This window comes from Panthera uncia (assembly GCF_023721935.1).
Source record: "Panthera uncia isolate 11264 chromosome B3 unlocalized genomic scaffold, Puncia_PCG_1.0 HiC_scaffold_1, whole genome shotgun sequence".
Lineage (NCBI taxonomy): Eukaryota > Metazoa > Chordata > Mammalia > Carnivora > Felidae > Panthera > Panthera uncia.
In genome coordinates this window covers 33,679,593-33,700,267 of record NW_026057582.1, presented here as the reverse complement: position 1 = coordinate 33,700,267, position 20,675 = coordinate 33,679,593, and the positions used below count along the sequence as shown (strand labels likewise).

At 34.3% G+C, this 20,675-nt stretch overlaps 1 protein-coding gene across 2 annotated transcripts in view; it reads left to right on the top strand.

Annotated features, from left to right (window-relative positions):
- Positions 1–20,675, top strand: part of GPHN (gephyrin) — a 625,620-nt gene that overhangs the window by 290,321 nt on the left and 314,624 nt on the right. For both annotated transcript variants that reach the window (XM_049611430.1, XM_049611431.1), the window contains exon 4: positions 15,187–15,279. In XM_049611430.1, coding sequence (XP_049467387.1) covers positions 15,187–15,279 — 93 coding nt within the window. The remainder of the gene's footprint in view (positions 1–15,186; positions 15,280–20,675) is intronic.

The following is a 20,675-nucleotide window of genomic DNA, read 5'->3' as shown; positions in this document are numbered from 1 at the left end:
TCTAATCAGGAATTGATGTGGATTAGAACTGGGTTGAGAATAGTTGGTTTACATCCCTTTATTCCTGAACAATAACAGCAGATTTAGCTCTGCTGGTCATAGTTTGCAGCCTAGCTGTCTTGCCTGCAGCCTAACTAATATGTGCCTCAAAAACTGGCAAACATCCTGAAGGGAAAACTGGCATTGTTCCATGGTTAGTCTTATGTCCCTAACAGGTCTTGGTTTTTTAAGCACTATGAAGATTTTACTCTGTCTTTAATAAGCTTGTTGTCTAGCTTTACAGCCTTGTGTACAGCACCACAATCTACAGTTGTTTTAAGGAGAAAAGCTGCCATGGGCTCAAGTATATTCAGATTTCTAATTCCTAAATGTCTAAAAGTTTTCTGGTTTATTTTCCTCCCATTAGAGACTCTTTGCCTAGAAAAGCTGATTGTCAGCCCTATGACCTCAATCATCAAATACCCTCAGTGGGGATGGGTTGGCGGATGGATGGGAAAAGCTAGAGAGTATCAGTTTAACTCAGGAATGTTTCCACATTTCTGGAATTGTATTTATCCAATTTATTGTTTCTGTTTCTCCTGTGTCTTTAAAAGTAGGAATTTGTAATTATCTGATTGTGTTTACTTATTATTATATAAGTATTGACCTGCTGTGACCTACTGCATTCTACCCCAAAGCAGAACTCCTTTATTATATTTTTTGAACTCACTATTGCTAGGATACAGAAAAGCTGTTTGTTTTATGTATAAATCCTTTAATTATTTATGAAACACTTTTATTATATCTAGTAGTTTATCAGTCGATTAAGCTTTGGTAAAGTGAAATTATAAAGTAAAATCCTTTTGCCTGGATTCTGGTCTGTTTGTTTAATGTTTGATGAATGAAGCACTGTTGCAAGTGCTTTAAAAATGCTAACTGTGGGCGCCTGGGGGGCTCAGTCAGTTAAGCCTCTGACTTCAGCTTAGCTCAGGTCATGATCTCATGGTTCGTGAGTTCGAGCCCCACTATGGGCTCTGTGCTGACAGCTCAGAGTCTGGAGCCTGCTTGGAATTCTGTGTCTCCCTCTCTCTGCCCATCCCCCACTCTCTCTCGCACCCACATGCGCTCTCTCTCTCTCTCTCTCTCTCTCTCTCTCAAAAATAAACATTAAAAAAAAATTTAAATGCTAACTTGTTTTAATTTTCATGACAAACATGAGGTGGGTATTATTCATTTTTTTTGGTGCATATATGTATGCACACCCAATAGATATCCACCTAATAGACTAGATATGACCTGGAAATACTGGTACATAGAGTATGGAAATGAATAATTTTACTAGATTCTGCAAATAGTTTTCCCAGGTAGATGTTTACTTTTACAGTAACATCATTTTATGAGAACTCCTGTTTGCTTCACATTATCATCAACATTTAGTATTATCAGTCTTTTTTCATTTTAATCATTTCATAATAGTAATACCAAAATTTGTTTTCAATTTGTATTTCCCCAATGACTAATGATATTGAACATCTTTTTATATATTTACTGGCCATTTGAATATCTTCTTTTATGAAGTGACTGTTCATGTCTTCCACTTTTAAAATATTAGGTTAACTGTATTTTTATTATTTATTAATAGGTATAACTTAGATGTTCCTTTGTTTGATGTATCGCGCATTATCTCTGCTGCTTCCCTGTTTTCTTAAAAATGTCTTTGATGAATAGAAATACCTTAATTTTAATATAGGTTAGCTTGCCAATCTTTTCACTTACAGTTAATGAATAATTATTTGTTGTTTAAATGATCCTGAAGACATTCATCGTCTAGAAGAGACTATTTTATTATAAAATGTAATTTTTTTTTATTTTTTTAACGTTTTTATTTATTTTTGAGACAGAGAGAGACAGAGCATGAACGGGGGAGGGGCAGAGAGAGAGGGAGACACAGAATCGGAAGCAGGCTCCAGGCTCTGAGCCATCAGCCCAGAGCCCGACGCAGGGCTCGAACTCATGGACCGCGAGATCATGACCTGAGCTGAAGTCGGACGCTTAACCGACTGAGCCACCCAGGCGCCCCTATAAAATGTAATTTCTATATTAAATATATGTATAAAAGTTTTTTGTAGTACGGAGGAGACAATGACTAACTCTGGCTACAGGGACAAGAAATTCATGGAGAATATTATGGAAGGGGCTTCTAAAACAAAACAAAACAAAATATTAACAAAGACACTAAACATGAGTAAACAGTGTTTTGGGGAAGTGCAAATTGGCTGAAGTCAAGGGGTTGTTAATAATTGCAGAAAATGAGGCTAAAGTTAGGTTGGAGTCACACTGTAAATGATTTGGATGCCTTAGGGAGGGGAGCTTCTAGAAATTTTGAAGCAAAGACATTTCCAGATTTATTTCAGAGGATGTATTGTCCTTACCAAAATGAATTTGAAGGGGGAATAGAGGCAGAACACTTAGCTTTATACCAATCTGGATGAATGATGATAAAGACAAGGTTCAAGTCAGTAGCAATAGTAATGGAAAATATGGGAGGTATGTCACAATGTTAATAAAACAGGCTCTGCATCTAAATTGGATTGTGACCTTGTATGTATTTTAACCGTTCTGTGTTTTCCTAGAAATAAAAACCTACCTTTGTTGAATTACAAGACCTACCTACTATTGTTGTGAGAAGTAAATGTTTGTTTAGCCAAGTACCTAATATATAGTAATCACATGACAGCTGTGTGACATGATCTAAATAGAGTTGAGAAATGAGGAATAGAAATAGAGATTAATTCAGGTATTTAGCTTAGACAACTTCATGAAAAATAATGCCAATCCCTGAACTAAGAAATTTGGAGGAACAGTTCTATTTGGAGGGAATAATGAATGTTGGTGGTATTTGTGTATTTATTTATTTTTTTGCTTATTTATTTATTATTTTAGAAATCAAGTATATATGCATGTATGTATGTATTTATATTCTCAAGTTATCTAACATACAGTGTAGTCTTGGCTTCAGAATTAGATTCCCATGATTATTCTCTTACATACAATACCCAGTGCTCTTCCCAACAAGTGGCCTCCTCAATGCCCATCATCCATTTTCCCCTCTCCCATCAATCTTCAGTTCTCTGTATTTAAGAGTCTCTTATGGTGTACCTCCCTCTCTGTTTTTATCTTATTTTTCCTTCCCTTCCCCTATGGTCATCTGTTAAGTTTCTTAGATCCCATATATAAGTGAAATCATATGGTATCTGTCTTTCTCTGATTATTTTGCTTAGCATAATACCCTCCAGTTCTATCCACATTGCTGCAAATGACAAGAGTTCATTCTTTTACATCCCTGAGTACTATTCCAGTGTGTGTGTGTGTGTGTGTGTGTGTGTGTGTGTGTACACACATACCACATCTTCTTTATTCATCAGTTGATGGACATTTGGGCTCTTTCCATACATTGGCTATTGTTGATAGTACTGCAAAAAACATTGGAGTGTATGTGCCCCTTCAAATCAGCATTTTTGTATCCTTTGGATAAATTCCTAGTAGTGCTATTGCTGTGTCATAGAGTAGTTCTATTTTTAATTTTTTGAGGGACCTCCATACTGTTTTCCAGAGTGGCTGCCCCAGTTTGCATTCCCTTTCTCCTCATCCTCGCCAACATCTGTTGTTGCCTGAGTTGTTAATTTTAGCCATTCTGACTGATGTGAGGTAGTATCTCTTTGTGGTTTTGGTTTGTATTTCCCTGATGATGAGCAATGTTGAGCATCTTGTCATGTGTCTGTTAGCCATCTGGATGTCTTCTTTGGAAAAGTGTCTATTTATGTCTTCTGCCTATTTCTTCACTGTTTCACTGGATTATTTAGTTTTTGGGTGTTGAGTTTGGTAAGTTATTTATAGATTTTGGATACTAACCCGTTATTGGATGTCATTTGCAAATATCTTCTCCCATTCCATCAGTTGCCTTTTAGTTTTGTTGATTGTTTCCTTTGCTGTGTAGAAACTTTTTATGTTGATAAAGTCCCAAAAGTTCATTTTTGCTTTTATTTCCTTTTCCTTTGGAGACATGTCAAGTAAGAAATGGCTATGGCTGAGGTCAAAGAGGTTGCTGCCTATGTTCTCCTCTAGGATTTAATGGTTTCGTGTCTCAAATTTTAGGTCTTTCTTCCATTTTGAATTTATTTTTGTGTATGGTATAAGAAAGTGGTCCAGTTTCATTCTTCTGCATATTGCCATCCAGATTTCCTAATATCATTTGTTGAAGGGACTTTTTTCCATTGGATACTCTTCCCTGCTTTGTCGAAAATATGTGGACATACATTTGTGGGTCCATTTCTGGGTTCTCTATTTCATTGGTCTTTGTGTCTGTTTTTGTGTCAATACCATACTGTCTTGATGATTACAGCTTTGTAATACACGTTAAGGTCTCGGATTGAGATGCCTCCAGCTTTGGTTTTCTTTTTCAACATTACTTTCGCTATTCGGGGTCTTTTGTGGTTGCTTACAAATTTTAGGATTGTTTATTCTAGCTCTATGAAGAATGCTGGTGCTATTTTGGGATTGCAGTGAATGTGTAGATTGCTTTGGATAGTATCGACATTTTAACAATATTTATTCTTCCAGTCCATGAGTGTGGAATGGTTTTCCATTTCTTTGTGTCTTCTTCAATTTCTTTCATAAGTTTTCTATAGTTTTCAGCATACGGATCTTTTACTTTGGATAGGTTTATTCCTAGCTATTTTATGGTTCTTGGTGCAATTGTATTTGGGATTGATTCCTTGATGTCTCTTTCTGTTGCTTTATTATTGGTGTACAGAAATGCATATAGGATGTTGATTTTATATCCTGGACTTTGCTGAATTCATCTATCAAGTCTAGCAGTTTTTTGGTGGAGTCTTTCAGAGTTTCCATGTAGAGTATCTTGTCATCTGCAAGGAGTGAAAGTTTGACTTCTTCTTTGTCAATTTGGATGCCTTTTATTTCACTTTGTTGTCTTGATTGCTGAGGTTAGGACTTCCAACACTTGGTTAAACAACAGTGGTAAGAGTGGACATCCCTGTCATGTTCCTAATCTCAGGGGGAGTGTTCTCAATTTTTTTTTCCATTGAGGATATTAGCTATGGGCCTTTCATTTATGGCTTTTATGATGTTTAAGTATGTTCCTTCTCTCCTGGCTTTCTTGAGGGTTTTTATTAAGAAAGCATGCTGTATTCTGTCAAATATTTTTTCTGCATCTTTGACAGGATCATATGGTTCTTATCCTTTCTTATATTAATGTGCTGTGTCACACTGATTGATTTGTGAATACTGAACTGGACCTGCAGCCCAGGAATGAATCCCACTTGATCATGGTGAATAATTCTTTTAATATGCTATTGAATTTTATTTGCTCATATCTTGTTAAGAATTTTTGCACCCATGTTCATCAGGGATATTGGCCTGTAATTCTTCTTTTAGTGCAGTCTTTGGTTTGGGAATCAAGGTAATGGTGGCTTCATAGAATGAGTCCAGAAGGTTTCCTTTCATTTCTATTTTTTGGAACAGCTGTAGAAAGATAGGTATTAACTCTACTTTAAATGTCTGGTGGAGGGGCGCCTGGGTGGCTCAGTCGGTTAAACGTCCAACTTTGGCTCAGAACCAACTTCGGCTCAGGTCATGATATGATTCATGAGTTCGAGCCCCGCATTGGGCTCTGTGCTGACAACTCAGAGCCTGCAGCCTGCTTCGGATTCTGTGATCTCCCCAAATTCGCATACATGCACCTCTGTCCTACCAAGCTGTCTGTCTCTACCTGTGAAGATCTTTCTGTCACTCCGCAGGTTGATTTCCTAGGTGTTTTAAGTGTTCTGACCTCAACACAGCTGTGTTTGAGGGATGAAGGAAATCCCAGTCCACGTACATCTCCACCATCTTCACTCCTCCGCTACTGGTCTTTAAAGCATATAAGATCCTGTATCAGGAAATTTATTCACTCCCCTAACCAAATAATTTAGTGCTTTTGTTTGATTTCACTGTTGGTGGTTTTCATCTCTCTTTTTTCTTACTGGTACTATTCATGTCATTGAGAGTTCCTTTTCCTATGCTGTCTTCTCACAGTAAGAGAACGTCAGAGGAATGATGGAAAAAATACATAGTTTTCAAGTATAATAAATTTTGTATTAATACAGGTTTTCTCTCTACTACATTTCTGAGCATTTAGTCCATGCCCCTCCTTTTTTTTTCACCCACAACTTATGATTACCCATTGTATAACGTGGAATCATAATTTTCCTGATGACATTAGGACAATTTGATCTCTAGTTCTTGGCCCTCTTTGAAAAGATAGTTTAAGCCTACCTGTATTTTTGCTATTTTTTGCTGCCTATAAATAGATCAATGTTCTATTGTTCCTCTTACTAATTATTATGTAATAATTTATACAAAAATATTGGCTAAAATTCCACCAGAATACTATACTTTCTTTAACCTTACAAAAATGAATTTCCTCTATTTTTTTACTAATAGACATTAAAATCACATTGTAACACCTTAAGGATTTTTTTCCACTAATATTCTAACAAAAAACTGAACCACAGTGACAGTTATTACTGAGTCACTGTAAATCAGACCTTTTATATTCCACAAAGCACTAAATATCAATGAATGCAACTATTTCCAGATGGTTTTTGTTAAGGAGATTTTTAAGTAGAATTAAATTAATTATACAATATATGTTATCCATGCCTAATTATTTATCTGGTTTAACTCAGCCTGGAATAAAATGTTCAAAGTTAAAGCCATATCATATACAAAACTTTGTCACAATTATATTACCGATGTTTGAGAGAAGGTGATAGAATTTTGACAGAAATTTTTCTATTTCCTTTTCATTGTATAATTTCAGCATGAAGATATATGCTCACATCACATTCTCACACTGGTATATACAGAAGCTGGTAATAAATAATATGGTTTGACCAATATCTTTGCTTCCTTAAGAAGTTTCATAATGTGCATGAATGTACACATGTGTGCATACAAACAGACATTTATTTTTTAAGTTTTTATTCTGTACCCAGAATGATAATAGATGCTTTTCATGTTCTTGTTTACGTTATTGTTTTTAACAGTGACCCAAGTTTCAAAAAGTTTTAGTATCTTGTCTATGGAACCAAAGGTAGTTAGTCAACTGGAACTGGAAGAACAGACACCCAGGTCTGTCTTGCCCCAATCTTGTTCCCTTTCTGTTACCTTCTTCTACCCCAGTGCCTCACAGCTAGAAAATTTATAAAGGTAAACGTTGTTGTTTATAGATGAGAAAAACTAAAAGCGGAGTAAATATCAGTAGGGTTTTCAAATTAAAATATGCAGACTGTTGTGTAGACTTAGAATTCATTATAGTGAGCTTACTCATGACGTGTTGTCGAAATGAAAAAAAAAAACAAGTTAAAAATACCTGTGTGTGCATTGTGCATCTCTGTAAATGCATGTGTGTTTATTTATTTATAGAAATTTGTGTGAAAGGATGATTGACATAAATTTAAAATGGGCTATCTCTGCTAAATTTTTAATGACTTTCAATTCATTATACCTTTTATGTTGATTGAGTTATTTTTGTCTTTTTAATAAGCATGTTTTTTAGAATTATAAAAAAATCACAAAGAATATTCTCGTGGGACCAAAAAATTAAAAATGGAATAAAAAATATGAATAGGTTGAAATATAAAACATTTTTTCACCAAATATCATTTCTAGAACCTACTTTACAATTATAAAACAGATGATATATTTAATCAAATTTCTTTCACATAGCCACTCATTTTGTTTTCATATTGCCTATTCTACAACAGTGAGTAGAATGGCTTTAAATGCCAAACTCATAGAGGTGGTACTAAATTTTATTGATAAATAAAATACCTAGTGCTTTAAGGGGAAGCTCTAGTCCAGTATAGCTCCAGTATAGCTCCTATCGAAAGACTCATCTGTTATCACAAATAGCAGTTATAAACTCTGAACTAAACAAAAAATAACCATCTGAAAACACTGGGTAGCAACCAAATGCAAGAAGATTCTGTCATTTGGAAGAAGGCTCTTGTTGAATACCCCATTTGTATAACTTTTATCCTGACAGTAGGTCCCGGTCTGGCGTATTTGGCAGCTAAAACCTACAAGCTTACTGGCTAGAAGAACAGAGTTTGGGACAAGCACAGATGCTTTAAACTGATGGAGGGGTGGGGATATCCTGGAAGGGAGAGAGTCAAAGAGAAGATCTTCAAATTCTATAAATAAGCCCCTTAGGTCTCTGGCTGACCTCTGAACCATGATAGTGCTGGGTAAACTACAAACACTGCAATTGGGACTAAAGGAACTTAACTGAATTTTGAATTGCCATCACTGTAGAGCAGACAGAGATTGCAGTTGAGTCTACCCAAGTCATCTGCTTACTAAAATAAAAACAAATCAACATTCCTCAAAGCAATATAACAAAACCTAGTGTTTCTTCAACATATCATTCAGCATGTCCAGAATACAGTCCAGAATTATTTAACGCATAAAGAAACAAAATGTGATCCATTCTCAAAAAAGATAATCAACTGACACGAACCCCAAGATGGCCCAGTTATTTCAATTAACAACGATTTTTAAAGCAGCTCTATAATCAGGCTCAAGGAGTAAAGGAAAATATGCTTGTAATGAATGAAGAGATATAAAATCTTTGCAGAAAAAATAGAAACAAAAAGAACCAAGTGAAAATTGTAGAACTGAAAAATACAATTGCTTTAAAGAGTTTTGAAAGTTCCTTTTTATCTTTAATTTCAGGGTCCCACATGAACCAGTTTAAGATTAATGACAGTGCAATCATGTAATAAATGTATAGTTATTAAATAAAACTTTAAAGCATGTTGGATTAGCTTTTAAACCAGTAAGATTCATGCCTAGTTATTTGTGTTTGGAAAGTTTTGGTATTGTTTATTAGTGGAACTATACTGTAGGAATTATATGTAGAATAAGAGGAAAATGAAAATATTAATAATTGTTATTCAAAAAATAATCTTTGGGTACAGGATAGTGACCATACTAATGGTAATGTACTGTTTTTCCTTGGCAAATTTCTTAAGAAAGATTATCTATTGATTTAGAATTAATAATGGACAGTAGAATAGCTAGTTTTGGAGTTCAAAGCTCCCATTCCTCCATAGAAACACTGTGAAACAAACAGAAATTGTTAAAACCAACTTTTTCAGCACTCCATTTCAGAAAATAAAGTTTTATAATAACCAAGCCAACCCTGAATTAAGAATATTGAGGGGTGCCTGGGTGGCACAGTCGGTTGGGCATCCGACTTCAGCCAGGTCACGATCTCGCGGTGCGTGAGTTCGAGCCCCGCGTCAGGCTCTGGGCTGATGGCTCGGAGCCTGGAGCCTATTTCCGATTCTGTGTCTCCCTCTCTCTCTGCCCCTCCCCCGTTCATGCTCTGTCTCTCTCTGTCCCAAAAATAAATTAAAAAAAAAAAACGTTAAAAAAAAAAAAGAATATTGATTTGTTTGGGGTGATAAAAGTTTTCAAAAATAGATAGTGGTGCCAATTGCACTATATTGTGAATGTAATGTGTAATGTCACTGAACTGTACGCTTAAAAATGGTTAAGATACAAGTTTTATTATATAACTTTTTTACCATGATAAACATTGTTTGAAAAAAAAATGCATGATGTACTGGTAAATGTTACAACATGTATGAAACTTGAAAACATTATGCTAAGTAAAAGAAGCCAGTTACAAAAGACCACATATTGTATGAATTCAGTTTTGTGAATATCTAGAATAGGCAAATCCATAGAGACAGAAAGTAAATTTGTGGTTTCCTGGGCCCTCTCAGAGGTGTAGTGGCTGCTAATATTTACCAGGTTTCTAATATTGCATTTCTCACATTTGGTGGATTCCTGAGGATTCCTATCAGAGTCATAGTCATAATGTGCTTGATTTATTATTCTATGGCTTTAATTACTTATTCCCAATTCTTCAGAGGTCCAGTCAATCTTGGACCAAGTGTTATGTCAGTAGAACCATCACCATTTATTCAGGTCACCTATTATATTAATCACTGAAGAATATCAATATGCATAAAATTTGGCTCTTAAGTTCAGGGAAGGCCTTAGGGAAAATAGAATAAAAAGGCCAAAAGAGTATCTCTTCAATCCATTTAGCTCTGTAAATCATTTAATTATTCTGTTTTACAGAATCTTCCCTTTTAAAATATTTCAATTTTTGGCCTCTCAGAGTTAGTGATAAAAGGAGTACCATGAACCCTGACTCTACTTGGGTCTTCTAAGGTGATTAAAGTGGTGAAGAAGCTCACACTTAGGCCACTGTAACTCTGGCATAAATAATGTTGAAAAAATAACAAAAGAAACCATTTATTTACCAGTTACTATGTGTTAAGTACTCTGCCAAGTGTTTAATTTGCACCAGTGAGATTCCATCAATAGGAGCAAATCCTTGGTATTCTGTGAAGGAATTGAGTTTAGGTCCTCATCACAATACATTGTTCACATGCTATTGTGATGAGTACAAAATGTGGACCTGAGTTACACACTTCATTCAGAACAATATGCTAGAGATACTTAAGCACAAAATAATTATTTTTGAATAAGTAGGCATGTGATGTAGTTACATCTACTTATTTCTATTTATTTCAAAAGTGAGAGGATTAATATATTGTTATCTAGTAAAGCTGAGAAAATTGTATTGATAAAAAGCATTTATAAAGTACAGAAAAAGCATTATCTGGAATAATAGTAATCTGCTATTCAAAACCATTTGACACAATAACTTGAGGATCTTTGCATTAATTAAGGTAAACAATAAATAGAACTCCAATCATTCACATTCTCTAAAATAACTTTATAAGCAGTACACACAGTATTTGAATAATATAGTATTTGATGTTTAAATGAATAGAATTAAACTGAAATTGGTTTAAAGATTAAGCTGTCGGGGCGCCTGGGTGGCGCAGTCGGTTAAGCGTCCGACTTCAGCCAGGTCACGATCTCGCGGTCCGTGAGTTCGAGCCCCGCGTCAGGCTCTGGGCTGATGGCTCGGAGCCTGGAGCCTGTTTCCGATTCTGTGTCTCCCTCTCTCTCTGCCCCTCCCCCGTTCATGCTCTGTCTCTCTCTGTCCCAAAAATAAATAAAAAACGTTGAAAAAAAAAATTAAAAAAAAAAAAAAAAGATTAAGCTGTCAGTCCACTTGAGTAAAAGCGAAGCCCTGTTTCTCAGGAGGAAAATTATAAAATTAGCCTGAAAAGGCATTCTGGGTTGACACTTTTGGTGGTGTGAGAATAACAAAGAGTAACTTGAAATGCAACAAAATCCTGATTTGGGGATCTTCTCTAGATAGGAAGTGTTCTAAGGATTATATAAACATGACATGTACATTTTAAGAATATATGTTATAAATACATATAATGTCTATATAAATGCAAATATAAAATAAGAATGTATGAAAAATAATGCATGGATACTCCTTGGATGAAAACACCTATTTACCTTGTGTCTACAATCCCCAGATATCCCAGGAACCCTTATACTTCTCATTTAAGTAATCACTTGCTAAGTGTGTTACTCTAGTAAATGATAACTATTGTTTGAGTTTGTTTTTTGAAGGTTTTGGTGAAAGCTTCAACTACATTAACAAATATTTGGGAAATAGGTTGATATTGTCTTAATGGAAAAAAATAGGTTTGGGGGAAGGTTTTAAAGAAATCTATTTTTAGAATGCTAATTTTAAAGTGATTTGGAGTAGATTCTCAAAGCCAGAAAGGACCAGAGAGGGAGATTTCTAGTTCAGATAACATAATTGAAGATGAGATAACAGACAAGGAATGGGAGAATCTGCCTAGAAAAATAAATGAGAAGTTAAGCTAATTTAGTAGACAATTTTGGGGAAAAGACATGAAAGAAGATCTTAGGAAAATTTTCCTAAAATATAAAAGCATGCTTAAGTTAAGATACTTAGATAACTTAAAACTGCTTGCATTATGTTATTTTGTTAATGGAAATGGTATTTCTGTCATTTATGAAAACTAATAACTGCACACTTAAAAACTAGGAAACAATATCCCTATCCATTTAAAAATGTTCCCTTAGAAAAGTTTTAGTGGATTTTTGAACACATTTGTTAAATATATTTTAATTTTTTTTGATGTTTATTTAATTTTGAGAGAAGACAGAACTCAAGTGGGGGAGGGGCAGAGAGAGAGGGTGAGGCGCAGAATCTGAAGCAGTCTCCATGCTCTGAGCTGTCAGCACAGAGCCCAATGTGAGGCTCAAACTCAAGATCTGTGAGATCATGACCTGAGCTGAAGTCAGACGCTTAGCCAACTGAGCCACACAGTCGCCCCAAAACAAAAGCTATTTTAAATATTATGTCATCTTTAAATATCTTTTTGTGTGGCATGCTGAATATTTTTTAGCATAACATTCAGAATTTGCTTTACGTATACAGATATATGATCAGAATTTTGGAGATCACTTTTATAGAGGAGGAGGCATGTAAACAAGTAAATTTCAGTAAAATATGAAGAGTGCTATCCCAAAGGGATGCCTGGTAATACAAGGAATAAATTGCCTGGAGGAGTCAGTGGAGACTACTGACATGTCCTAAAGCTGTGTCTCATTAAGTATAGATAGGAATTTCTTAGGTGGTTATATCAGATTCTTTAATAAACCAAAGAAAATATAACATTTCTCAAATGGTTTTATATTGGTGAGGTCTACTTAATTCAGTGATTCATGTTTCCATCGATAAATGTAGAGAAAAGAAAAAATATCTATTGTAATAGATGAGTATGAGACTCTAGGTAGATGTCCGAATGGTGGCTCTATTACTGTCCCATTTTTCTCTTTTGGGGATTCTCTAGTCTTGGGCAAGAGAAAAATATTGCTTAAAATCTCTGTAATGATGGTTTTCATTCTGGTCACGGTAAAGAAAATGTTATATATTCATAAATACCTGTAATATCTGTAAAACAGTTTTCTTAAGATGATCATACCTCTTTCATAGCACTAACCATGATATGTTGATGTGCCATATTAATTTGTTCATACCTCTGAGATCTTTGACATCAAGGCCATTTGTCTTACATTTTTTTTCATTCTCACATTTTCCTGGCCCATACTAGGCATTGTTATGTTTCTTAAACTGAATGATTAAAATTGAGTCTTCATGGCAATTTATTTAAACCTAATTCACATCAGGTTTACTTTCAAAGCTGTTTTGAAGATTCTTGTAAAGGATGTGTAGACTTATGACTAATAAAATACAATAAAATATAAATTGAAAACAGCAGGAGGATGCAAAGATGCTAACTAGGAAAGTAATTTTATATGTACTGTATTGTTCCATTGAAACCACCACAAGACTTTGTGTCTTACAACAATGATTTATTATTTCTCACAAATCTGTGGGTTTGCTGGGCTTAGCTGAGTGTATCTTTTTCTGGTCTTACTTGGGGGTCATTCATGTGGCTGAAATAATTGGTCGACTCAACTGAGGCTCACTTAGGTGTCTCACTCAGATGGCCTCACTCAGGTGTCTGGGCCCTTGGTGCTTTCTATTCTGCTAAGCTTTCTCTCTACATGTTTTCTCTTCATTCCATTATTTAGATTGGACTTCCTTTCATGGTAAGAGAAGTTTACCAAAAGAGTGAAGGTAGAGGATTTGAGGCCTTTTGAGACCTAACCTTCAGAACTCATATACCATAATTTCTGCCCTGATCAGAGGTACAAGTCTGGCCCAGATGCAGAATTGGTGAAAATAGACTCTACCTCTTGACAGGAGGATTTATAAAGAATATGTGGTTATATTTAACCTACCACAGTGTAGAATATGCATAGTTGTTTAGTATAAAATTTATTTCTGAGCTGGCTGAAAATTGAGGAAAAAATGAGACATTAAGGTTCTGGCTATCTAAATAAAGAACAAATACCAGAAAGTTCAATTTGTAAAATTCTTTTATTTTTTAATAATACATACAGATTTTAAAGAATTTGAAAATTCAAAAGAAAATAAAAAGGAATTAAAATGTACTTCACATCTATCCAGAAATAACCATTATTAAAGTTGTAAAACATTTCATCTATCAATGCCTATGTTATAGATAGAGGAATGGATAGATGTTTAACTGAAAGTGAAAGAAACAGCTATGCAAAACCAGGATAGTACTCTCAAGCTAATACAGAAGCATTTTATTTCGTTTAAATAGAAAAAAAAGTGAATGTCAGAGCATAAGAGATACTACGTGCTAAACAGAGATCTTTCTCTAACGTTTAAAAATAAGGAAAATTATTAATAAGTTACAGTCCTATTTTTTACCCTTTTTTAATTTTTTTTAACTTTTTTAATGTTTATTTTGAGAGAGAGACAGAGAGTGAGCAGGGGAGGGACAGAGAAGGGGGGAGACACAGAATCCAAAGTAGGCTCCAGGCTCTGAGCTGCCAGCACAGAGCCCAACGCAGGGCTTGAACCCACAAACTGTCAGATTGTGACCTGGGCCCAAAGTTGGACGCTTAACCGACTGAGCCACCCAGGCACCCCTACTCTCTTCTTAAACCTTAGACACAGTTGGTTGAACCACTGCTCAGAAAGATCAGGATATTAGCACTATTATATTACCTATCCTCTTCATACCTCCAAGTGTCTGGTTATTATATAGTTATAAAAACAAAATCTTGATCGAACAATATCCAACCTTCACACCAAACTTATTTCACAAACCATTGCAGATATGTGGAAAGAAAGATAAAGTTATTCCAGACTATCAGATCTGGACAGACTTAAACAGAGAAAAATGGAAAAATCAAAAAACCAGAGTCCATTTATAATGTTTATTGGAATGCTCTGTTTTTCCCTCTGAGATTTTATCAAATATCCAACATTAGGCTTTTTTATAAGCTCTTAATTTCTGATATTTCCTGTGTTTCATTTTTTCTTCATTTATTTTAAAAATTTGATGCTTCCTTTATTTTTATACTGCATAAAATAAATACAGAAATAGCAATGTGTTTTGATCAATAGTAAATATGTTCCATGAACTGTGCTTCAGAATTTCGTGTTGATTGCTGAGCTAAATGTGTGTTTCTTCACTGGTATATAAAGTATTTGAGTATGTGGATGTTTTGAGTGGGCAGGTAAGTTCTTCTGCATGTGACAATACTATTGTTTTCTTTCAGGAAACCCTGATAGATTGGTGTGATGAAAAGGAACTTAATTTGATATTAACAACTGGAGGAACAGGGTTTGCACCACGAGATGTCACTCCAGAGGTGAGATAGTCTGTACCTTTCTTTTTTCAAGGAGTAGGCTATTCATTTTATTTTTCATCTTTTTTTACTATGTTTTATATTACTTTTATAATGTTGCTAGGCAGAACAGAAGACTTGTGGTTCTAAGAATGTAAAAACTGTTCTGTGGAAGCATTGTTATATAAAAAATGTTTTTTGACTACTTTTCTTTGGACTTATACTAGACATGATATAAAATGAGGAAGATTGAACTGGTCCAGAAAGTAATTTTGCATTTGTTCAGTGGACTGTGATATAAGCTGAACTTCAGACATATTGCCAAAGGAGGTGATAGCAGAACTCTGATTCTTAGCATGGCATCTGGTCTAATGTGTTTTATTAATGTAATTCAAAATGTATCTGATATCTCTCTTCTTCAGATACCCTTGTCATTGGTCTCAAAACACAGGAAATTGTGATAGAATACATATAGCAAATTTATAGTACTTTTGAAGAGAAAGGGTTCCATATTCCATAATTTTAATATGAATTTAAATGCAGAATTTAATAAGCTAAAGCAGAATTAATATCTAGGCTTTATGCCACAAGAATCACCTTACACCTTTGCATAAGTAGAAAAATTAAGGGAGAAAATGAAGAGTAGGCAGTGCTCAGTGATACAGGAGAAAGAGTCTTTTTTCTTTTTAAGGAAGCCATAAACCTCAGAGTCATATGCAAACTTATATCACCACTTGTGATATTGTTTTCTTTACCTCCCAAAAAAATGTTTGCTGACTGAATTTCAACTTAATATTAAGTACGTCCTTCTATTTTCAAACCAGAACACAATTTTATCTACTGTTTACTTAACAGCAAGATACTTTTACTCTGCATCTATTAAATATTTACTGTCCTTCTTACTCTACTGTAGTGGTTTTCAAACTTTAGCCTGCACCACAGTCAAGCTGAGGATTTATCAAAACAGATTATTGGACCCACCCACAGAGTTTCTGATTTAGTAAATCTGCAGTGGGTCCCAAGAATTTGTATTTCTAACAAGGTGATGCAGATGTTGCTGGTCTACAGACCATACTTTCAGACTTTGAAAACCACTGTTCTAGGATATGAAAATGGACATTTTTTTAAACAAAGTGTAAAATATTTACTGTTCTATGTAAAAATCATGACAGAATTTTTTGGATATTATTCTAATTTTAGACTTATAAATATAAAATGGTTTGCTTTTAAAGCAATCAGAATAGAGTTATATTGGGAAGTTGTTAATTTCAAGTGCTCAGAAAAGAAATCATTCTTACATAATTAGTTTAGCTTCTGAGTCTTATGGGGAAATGGTCCTTTGGCCAATTTTTACATTTCTTTTAAACTGTGAGACCAACTTAAAAAGTACAATTGAAGGGAAACCGTCTCCTATAGAGGTGTGTCTGTGTTTTGTTTGTAAGAAAATTGCATACATATGTGAAGACCTTGATTTTTGGAGTTTGTTGTGTTAAGTATTTGAAGTAAATGGCCTTGGGTTTATATGTCCCTGTTTTTTGTGTGATGGTTTGAGATTTTCATACTATTTATTTTTATTACAGAAAAAACAGAAAAAAGTTACTATAGAATTTATATCAGATAACAACATTGTTTTTAATTGGGAGGGAATGCTTTGCACACAAAGTTAAGTATTTTGTTTTCTGTGGAGTGTCAAGTTAATACCAAAATGCTAGGTTGAAAATGTAAACCTTTGAATTTTGGCTCTGCTACTAACAGGGTGACCATAGACTAATTACTGAACTACTCTGTGCCTCAGTTTCCTATAAAGTGAGGTAAACGAAAGTACCTACCTACTGGGAGATGTGAGGATCCAGTGAGAACTATTTCTGGCATTTTAGTAAGTGCTGTATATGCAAGGATTAACTTATAAGGGTTAATTTTTTAATTATTATTATTAGTTGCTACCCAAACACTAAGTGGACAAATTTGGTAGTATTTTTTTGTATGTAACTACCAAAAGGACGAAAACAGTGTTATGGTAGATTTAAAGTGTATCGATGAAATCTTTATAATCTTGTTAAATTATTTTTTGAATTTTGATATAGTAAGCTTCATATTTTATCTTTCTCATCTTCATGTGAAATAGAGGTTTAAAATTCTACCATTTTAATATCTGTCTATCCCATCCATTTTTTTTAGTGCCATTAATTGACAAGAGTCTCTTTCCCTGACCTTGTATGTCTCATTATATCTGAAATTAAGAAACCTTTATCCTTAAATGAAGTCTTTTTTTTTTTTAACATTTATTTATTTTTGAGACAGAGAGAGAGAGCATGAACAGGGGAGGGTCAGAGAAAGAGGGAGACACAGAATCTGAAACAGGCTCCAGGCTCTGAGCTGTCAGCACAGAGCCCGACGCAAGGCTCGAACCCAGGGACCGTGAGATCATGACCTGAGCCGAAGTCGGACGCTTAACCGACTGAGCCACCCAGGCGCCCCTTAAATGAAGTCTTTTAGTTAACTGAAAATCTTAGAGATGTTTTTTAAATATATTTTTAATATTTATTTATTTTGAGAGAGAGAGAGAGCACGCATGTGCACACACATGCATGCGTGACCAGGAGAGGCGCTGAGAGAGAGGGAGAGAGACTCATAGCTGACAGCTGTCAGCACAGAACCCACATCAGGTCTCAATCTCACAAACCGTCAGACCATGACCTGAGCTAAAATCAAGAGTCAGTTTCTTAACGAAGTGAGTCATCCAGGTGCCCCTTAGAGGTGCTCTTAAATTCTTATATGTGCCTATAACAACTACCTGTGTAGAACTGTATTAGGGTGGTTTTTTTTTAATGAGTTAAAAATATACATAAATAAGTCTTTTTAATATCTTTTTTTTGAGAGTAGGTAACTTAGCTGATTGTAAATATCTTGATTCTTAATAGGTTCACTTTACTACATATCTTTTTTACATATACGTATGGTATGATTATCTACAGCAAAGTCCTTAGAACTGTTATGCCTTTGAAAAATAAACAAACATGAAAGCAATGTAAGGCCAACCAGAAATAATTCTACTGATTTCCCATTTTCTCTACACACTTTAATACTTGCCATTCTTCTGATATCTAAAATACAACACAGGGATATCTTCTAGGAATCCATAAATATAATTTGAGTTCTGTCATAATACAGTTATTTGTCTTTAACATGTCTTAGATAGTTGTGCCTGAAAAATGAAGTAACTATTTCTAGACTACATTTAACTATGTACAGTTTACAGTTGCAAAACTTTTTAAATAGTGAGAAGTTATAGAAAACACAAATATTAATTATTAAGGTAAAATAATAAAACTTCTCTATTAAGGTACTAATGTTTTATAGTCGGTAATTGACAATTGGCTTAATCTACAAACACAAAGGACAAGTGTTTGCGGAATATGTGTGTTAGGGAAAAAACTGGATTCCTCCAAAACTGGATAAATGAAATAAAGCAATCTAAACTTAGTGTCAGTGGGTATGAACCCAAGAGAACATGAAGTTTATAGACTTGGGTTTCTTTCCAAGTATATTAAAAGAAAAGTGGAATAGCAAGTTCAGTAAAGTATGTCCTGTTTCCTTTGTTCATATATAGAAATAAGAATTGATTTTCCTAAATTATGAGATTGTTTCTATTTTTAGGCCCTGTGGCTTAGAATATGATTCATCTGATATTTACATGCCGGCTGACCTGCTTCCTGCCTCTAATAAATATGAGATACTATCAAAGCTTATATATAATAGCATAATAATCTACTCCCTTCAACTTTTTAGACTTTTATTTTGATATGAAAATCTTCATTTTTTAAGAATAATTTTTATTTTCTCTGATCTGACAAAGGTTGGATAATCTGTTGGCATTGGTGAATGCTAGTAATTATAAAATTCCATAGAACTTAAGAATTCAGGGTTGCCTGGGTGACTCAGTCAGTTAAAGCGTCAACCCTTGGTTTTGGCTCAGGTCATGATCTCACGGTTTGTGAGTTTCAGCCCCACATTAGACTCTGCGCTGGTAGCATGGAACCTGCTTGGGATTCTCTCCCTCACCCCCTCCCTCTCCCTCTCTTTCTCTCTCTGCCACTCCCCCACTTGTGAGCATGAGTACATGCTCTTCCCCCACTCACTAAATAAATAAACATTTTTTAAAAAGAACATAAGAATTCATTGCTGTGTAAAGTATTATCTCATCATGTCCCATTATCAGTTGAAAACAACTTATGTCCAAAATAGAAATTGTTATTTATTTTTATTTTTTTTATTATTATTTTTTTGAAATTGTTATTTAAAGAATCTTATTCGTAAAAAGTATAATTAAGGACATATTACTGAGGTCAAGCCCTTTTTTACACATAAATTCTAGAAGAGAATAAAAGATCGAGAAGCACTAAAAAATGTGTATGTATAATTAACAAGCAATTTTTGATGACATGTTATGGTAAATTAGAAAATGTTAAATTATTTAATATAATTTAAGTATATATAAATATATATATTTAAACAGAAGCCCAGCATACATCTTAGTTCTCATTCATTCATCACTTTTTATTTTTAATCCTTAATATGTATGCATTGCCATACTTGCTGGGTGCTGGAGTTAAAAAATGAATAAGGCATGGTCCTTATTCTTAAGAATTCTAAATATGTTACAGGAGTCAGCAAATGAGGCATATAGGCCAAATCCAGCCTGCCTTTTTGTTTTGGTTTGATTTGGTTTGGTTTTTGTATGTGGCTTGTAAGCTAAGAATGGATTTTGTATTTTTAAATGGCTGAAAAAATCAAAAGGAGAATAGTATTTTGTGGCACATGAAAATTATTTGAAGTTTAAGTTTCAGTGTCCTTTATAAATGAAGTTTTTTTGGAACACAGCTACGCTCATTCCTTTGTGTATTGCTTGTGGCTACAGCAACAGAGTTAAAATTTGCAACCAAAACCTTATAGCCTGCAAAGCCTGAAATATTTACCATCTGACCTTTTGCAGACAAAGTTTGTTGACCCCTGGTCTATTGGATGACAATGTCTTCTTTACTCACATATTTTAGGAACTTTGTTAAAATTTGATTTTTATCTTTTTCTCTTTAGTAATCTGAAATGATACTGGGTTTCATTTCTTAAATGTTTAATTTTAGAAGGAGCAAAGAAAAATGCTTTTCTGCCATAATGAAGTATATTGCCACATTGTCTCAATATACAGTATAACATAAGTAAAAGATCCCTTATTCTAAAAGTATATAAAATTTTGAACTTCTAAACTGATCAAAGTAATGGATTTATTATACATTAAATAAAATCTCACTCTTAAAAATTTTTCGAACTGTTGTTCTTAGCAGTACCTTCTAACAAGTGTCCTGATATAATTGGGCATGATGAAATAATCAAACAAAAGGAGAAATAGCAAAAATTTCAGG